General features: G+C 58.7%; 3 protein-coding genes across 3 annotated transcripts in view; 1 reads left to right on the top strand and 2 right to left on the bottom strand.

The window, feature by feature from the left end:
- The window catches only part of SPRG_21392 (hypothetical protein), a gene marked incomplete at both ends in the record, with an annotated part of 2725 nt that extends 1249 nt beyond the window's left edge, over positions 1-1476 (bottom strand). The window contains 8 exons of the mRNA XM_012353400.1: positions 64-102; positions 147-234; positions 275-346; positions 409-545; positions 591-657; positions 712-1012; positions 1067-1154; positions 1210-1476. Coding sequence (XP_012208790.1) covers positions 64-102; positions 147-234; positions 275-346; positions 409-545; positions 591-657; positions 712-1012; positions 1067-1154; positions 1210-1476 — 1059 coding nt within the window. The remainder of the gene's footprint in view (positions 1-63; positions 103-146; positions 235-274; positions 347-408; positions 546-590; positions 658-711; positions 1013-1066; positions 1155-1209) is intronic.
- A 306-nt stretch (positions 1477-1782) lies between these two features.
- Positions 1783-4537, bottom strand: SPRG_14258 (hypothetical protein; the record flags this gene model as incomplete). Its single annotated transcript, XM_012353375.1, has 12 exons — positions 4337-4537; positions 4145-4290; positions 3666-4098; positions 3529-3613; positions 3353-3489; positions 3233-3304; positions 3099-3186; positions 3015-3053; positions 2817-2960; positions 2514-2768; positions 2385-2468; positions 1783-2346 (listed from the first exon to the last, which is right to left on the bottom strand). Exons 3-12 carry the CDS (start codon positions 3956-3958, stop codon positions 1783-1785), a joined length of 1761 nt encoding a protein of 586 aa, XP_012208765.1. The 5' UTR covers positions 3959-4098; positions 4145-4290; positions 4337-4537.
- A 185-nt stretch (positions 4538-4722) lies between these two features.
- SPRG_14257 (hypothetical protein) lies at positions 4723-5489 on the top strand (the record flags this gene model as incomplete). The annotated part of the gene is made up of 3 exons (XM_012353374.1): positions 4723-5057; positions 5101-5215; positions 5259-5489. Coding segments are annotated over 3 exons (681 nt in total), but the record flags the coding sequence as incomplete, so codon positions are not given.
- Between the last annotated feature and the right edge of the window lie 305 nt (positions 5490-5794).

Genomic DNA, 5794 nt, shown 5'->3' with positions numbered 1-5794 from the left:
AGATAGATAGATAGATAGATAGATAGATAGATAGATAGATAGATAGATAGATGTGTGCCGTACGTTGATCCAGAGGTAGTCGTAGTTGCGCTTGACGCGGTGCTAGATGCAGGAGAGTTGTCATTTGTTTTATAGACAAGTTGTACCTGGAGGTCTGCGGGCAGGTCGTAGTACTTCATTTCGGACGAGATGACGTCCATGCGGTTCCGGAACGTGGAACTCTGCTGGTCCCAGCTACGCGCATTCGTCAGTCGTCCGTCCCAAGCGTGTCTACCTCAGGAGCAGCGTGAGCGTGTGGCCAAAGAGGAGCGCGCAGTTGAAGACACCAAAGAGCGCAATGAACGAGCTATTGACGCATCCTCGGTTCCCAGGTCCATCAAAAGGGTTTTTTTATGGACTCGCGCGCACCTGAGCGTATACATGTGCGGTCGATACGACTCGAACGGCGACGCGAGCAACGACGACGTCTGGAACGAAGAGGCTTCGGCGATGCCAAGAAAAGTGAGGAGGACGCTGTGGAACGACTCGGCGTAAATACTCGAGGCCTAGTCCTTCTTCTAGAATCACAAAATAGGGCGATAAAGGCGCACCGTGTCCCAGTCGCTGCAGACCGGCACGTCGCCGTAGCAGTTGTTGAAGACGTTGACCCAGATGCAACTAGAAATGAAACGCATGTCAGATCTGATTTCTGAGACGAAAGATGCGACGGACGTGAAGATGTGGAGGCCGAGCGACATGGTGATGGCGGTGACGAGGAGGTGGTAGTACTTGGCGTACTGCCGCATGTACTTGAGGAGGACGCCAAAGCGCAGCAGCTTGGGAATTTTCTGGAGCTTGAGGATCTTGACCGACGTCTGCCGCTTGTTGCTCGACGGAATCACGTAGCTGAGTGGAAAGTTCGAGACAAAGTCGACAATGAACCACGTGCGGAGGTAGTGCCGCGCCACGACGCGGGCTTCCATGTGCAGCTCGCCGTTCGCAAAGTACCCGGTTCGGAACGAGAGCACCATGTCTATGCCACGTCAACCGCAATCTCAATCTTCCTCTCTCAATTGAGATCATCTACCGCAGACAAAGCACGCGTCCAAGAACGACTCGAACGATGCGACGTTCGGGCCCCACGCGACAAAGTCAAAGCCGAGCGACGCCGGTGTCTACGCTCAATCTCAATCTCAAAACGCAACACGAATAGATGGATATACGATGTACCATGACGCAGACGTAGATGACGGCAGCGGCGATGCTCAAGTCCCACACGCGCCGAAAGCTTGAATTAGGGTGGACCATGAACAGCTGCGGCAGCGCGCGCCGGTGGTAAATGTCGATGGTTTCCACGTCGGGGCGCGGCAGCGTGAGCGACACAACGCGCTGCCAGAGCGCCTTGGCGCGTCCGTTCTCGCTCGGACGATGCTCGTCCTCGTCGCCCGGTGGCACATGGCCGACGCCTGGACCTGGCGCCACCTTGCTGGCGCTCATAGCAACTGCCTCGCCGTTACCAACTGAAACGGAGATTGAGAAAGGACGAGCTTGACGACGAGTTGTTGTTTCTGACGAAGCACCTGTATGTTGTAGAGCGTCGGTTGAGACAGTCGAAGACTTGGTACTGAGGTCGACCCTTTCGTCTTCTTGGGTGAGTTAAGTTGAGAAGCGTATGGATTCAGGACGGTCATCAACTCAACTACTCGAGCTGAACGAGATGCCGAAGCGAGGCCACCTGCGATGAGACTCGTTCTATAGTAGACCGTACTCTTGACAACGTTGTTGGTTTTGCGAACTATTACACTAGCGCGATTCGGGGGAGAGAGGTGACACGTGAAGCGACGGCAACTCGGTGGGATTTTGGCTAGAGGACGTAGGCAGGCGCGCAAGGTCGGTGTGAAGCTGCTGCATCGTCGTCTGCAGAGCCGCCATGTAGGTCGGCAGCGCTGCAATGGACGCCTCGACGACCCGGAGACGCTGGGCAATCGTGTCCAGACTCGGCTTTGGCTCGACAGTGTCCACCGGTTCGGCCGAGCGCCGCGTCGCCGCGGGTGGTCTCTTGGCCAGTCCCAATTTGGTTGTGTCTTGGGTCACGGCGCGCACACCGGATGACGCAACGTTGAGCGTTCGGTGCGCGCTGCTTCGTTTTCGGCGGTTGGGGCGAGTGACGGGGATCGCAGTCGTCGAGTCTGCCGTCCTGTGCTGGAGGCGCTCGGCGATGCGCTTGAGCTTGTTGCCCGTCTTGCTGGCTTGGCAGTAGTGCCAGTACGGCGACGAGGCGTCGCTCGCTCGCTTTGCAAGCGACTGGTCGACGACCGCGTTCAGTTCGCGCTCGATCACGGCCTTGTCCGCGTCGTTTGAAATGTGCTACGCAATTTCAGTTGCGATCCTATGGGGTCGAATACCATGTTGTCCATCTGTCGCTGGATCACGATGCGTTTCATTTTCTGGAAAAAATCTGGAAATTCCGCGACAATCTCGTCAAACGCCTAGATGCCAGATCTGGTCCCGAATCCCAACTCGTGTCGTCGTACCTGCTTGTTGAGGACGTTAAGGTCCGTGACGGTCACCGACTGCACGGACGTCGTGCGACGGACTTCGACGACGAGCGCCGTCTCCCCAAAGAAGGCGCCGTCCTTGAGCAAAATACGTGGTGCCGTCTCCGGCCGAGTTGCAATCAAAACCTCGACGACACCGCGCCGCACGATAAACATCTCCTTCCCGAGGTCGTCGACTTGGATGATGAGATCGCCAGGAAGGTACACGGCCGTCTCGAGCGCAAGGCAGATCTACGCCATCCTCGCTCGCCCTGTCGTAGAAGAAAAGCAGAATCGTACGCGGCCCAGCAGCTTGGCGTTCTCGCCGGCGAAAAACGGGACGGTCTCGAGGAGGTCCCTGTACAGAAAGAGGGCGATCGAAGTCCGAAGGCTCTTGGAGATGCCCCGTTGCGAGAGCAGCGTCATCTCCGAGTACGCGCGTTGCTAATAGATCGACGTTGTGCTAATTTTGTACACGAAATCAATCGGCCGTCGTACGTTGATCCAGAGGTAGTCGTAGTTGCGCTTGACACGGCGCTAGAACGACAATATTAGTGTTAGCACGTGCGACATGCAGTCTACTTGGAGCTCGAGCGGGATCTCATAGTGCTTCATTTCGGCACTGATGACGTCCATGCGATTCCGGAAGAGCGCGCTCTGCTGGTCCCAACTACCCCGACCATCAGAGGTCCACGCCGCGAAACGACATACGCGACCTGATGAAGATCGAGATGATGTTGGCCAAGAAGATGGACAAGCTCACGAGCCCGAGGACGACGATGCAGATCCTAATGCAATCGTTCACGATGGAAAAAAGGGTGCAATGGATGGTGCACGAGAGGAGGTAGACGGTCGGGGTTGCGCGCGCGACCGGGCTCGCGAGGTTGCCGATGCTTGCGTACGTCGAGTACTCGCCAAGCGACGTGTAGAGCATGAGGACGTTGAGGAGCGACTCGAGGTACATGGGCTCCATCTACCACAGGATGAGCCAAGGAGTATCCCAGGCGTCTACTTGGCTGTCGTCGCAGTATGTGCGTTTCGTCACTGCGTCAAAGACGTTTTCGATGCACTGATCAAAGAGGCTCGCCCACAAGCACCTACGTGTTGGCATCGCTCGATGCTTCTCCTCCTTCGTTCGGGCGTATGTACGTGAGGACGTGGAGGCTGATGACGATGGCGGCGACGACCAACACAAAGTTGTAGTACTTGGCGTACTGCCGCATGTACTTGAGGAGGCGGGCGAAGCGCAGCATCTTGGGAATCTTCTGGAGCTTGAGGAACTTGACCGACGACTGGTTCGCATGCGAGTAGAAGAGGTAGAATGGAAAGTTGGAGACGCAGTCAATGAGGAGCCACGACTCGGCGTAGTGCCACATGACGAGGCGCTGGTTCATGACGATCTCGCCCGAGACGAGGTACCCCGTCCGAAAGGTGAGCACCATGTCTAAGGCACGAGCATCGACGCGCTGATGCCGTCGAAGATGATGCAAGTATTACCCGTGACGAAGAAGACGTCAAAGAACGTTCCCAAGGCCGAGAGTCGACTCCAGTCCATGGATTGAAACCCGAGCTCCATGGGCGTCTACAGGCGAGGCTCAGTCGACGACGAAATAAGATTTTAGTCGGACGAGGAGGCAGACGCAAACGACCGAGCACGCGGCGCAGACGTCCCAGACGCGCCGGAAGCCCGAGTTGGGGTGAAGCATGTACGGCGACGCACCCGTGTTGGGCGAGTGGAAGATCTCGATCTCTTCCTTGCCGAGGACGCTTTTCGCTAGGATCAATGGGATGCATGTGGCAAGATGACGTCGTGAACGTACCTGCGCGCGCCATCTGCTCGTTGGGCTCGATGCGAAGTCCGGTCCACGCACGCTCGGTGAAGCTGCGCACGAGCTTACTTGGGCGCCGAGGCGAGCATGGAGCCTCGGCGGGCACGACGGAGGACTTGGTCGTTGTCGTTGCCATCCCGCGAAGCGTTGCGACAAAACGACCAAATCCACACGAAGCTAAAAAGACGCAAGATCGCAGCCGCGTCGCTTGGCAGCGCGTCGAATCGAGAGTTCTGCGCTGTCCACGGTGGCCATCTTGACACTGTTGTCGGCAGATTGCTCGCCAGCGCATCCACCATCCGGCCACGTTGAGGTTGCACTTGGGCGGGTTGCGTGCGTTTAGCCAGAAAGGCCAGTCCCATCAAAATCGCGGTCGCATGGGCGCCGAGCAGCTGATTGACGCGTGCCAAGCACGCCTGGCGCACCCACCGACGCGGACGCACGATGCGCTGGAGCTCTACGCGTCGCAGCTCGAGCAGCAGCTCCACGATCTTCTAGCGGCGCGAGACGCGGAGCAGGCCATTTGCCGAGCCAGCACCGAGTGCACGTTTGCCAAGAACTCGGCCGGGCGCGTCCTCACCGCGCTCTTCGACCACGCGACGGGTGGAAAAGTGGACGGGCTCAAGACATGGTGGGAGACCGGTAGCATCCAGACACGCAGCGGGCCTGCGCACTGGCGTCTCGACCCGAACAGCCTCCGGGACAGGCGCGGGTACTTGCAATATTCCTACTCGTAGCGAGGCTCATGGGCGTAGGTTCACCCTCCTCCACGCGACGGTCGACCGCAGCTTGGCGAAGGAAAGCGCCAAAGTCGCAACGCTCGGCTTCCTCGTCGATCGCATGGGCTTGGACGTGAACGCGGTCGACCTCGTAAACAAATCATCGTCCCGCCTTTTGTTGACGCCGCTGGTAGTTTGGCCGGACGAGCCTCCACTACGCCGCCCTCGCAGGCTACGCCGACGTCGTCGACGCGCTCTTGCAGCGGCAGTGCGACCCGCAGCTTCGCGACAAGGCCGGCTTGACAGCGCTCGGCACGCTTCAGCGCACGACGCTGTCGGCCAACGCGAGCAGCTTCGACGCGATCGTGCAAACGCTGCTGCTGCGCGCCGAGAAGCCGCGCTTTGGCGACGAGCCCACGACCGACGTAGACGGGTTTCCATGCCAGAAAGGGTTGCCATATCGAAGCGTAGGACGCGCTGACCTCGGCCATTGTCGCACTGGAGCGCGTCTTGCCGTTCGTCGCCGATCGCGCGGCGTTGGCCGAGCGCTTGGACGTGTGGCGGCAGTCCCTCGACCTGCCACTCGTGCGCTGGCACGACGTGATGGTCTCGCTCCTGTGCTTGGACGAGGATGGGATGTTTCTTCCGTCGGCCTACCGCTCGCCGGCCTTTCTCATGACGTGGCGCAACCAGGTGCATCTGCTTTGGCGGCGCGTCGAACGGCGTGGGC

Source organism: Saprolegnia parasitica, assembly GCF_000151545.1.
Source record: "Saprolegnia parasitica CBS 223.65 unplaced genomic scaffold supercont2.122, whole genome shotgun sequence".
Classification (NCBI taxonomy): Eukaryota; Oomycota; class Saprolegniomycetes; order Saprolegniales; family Saprolegniaceae; genus Saprolegnia; species Saprolegnia parasitica.
Note: the sequence above shows the minus strand (reverse complement) of the source record. Positions and strands in the feature narration are given on the sequence as shown.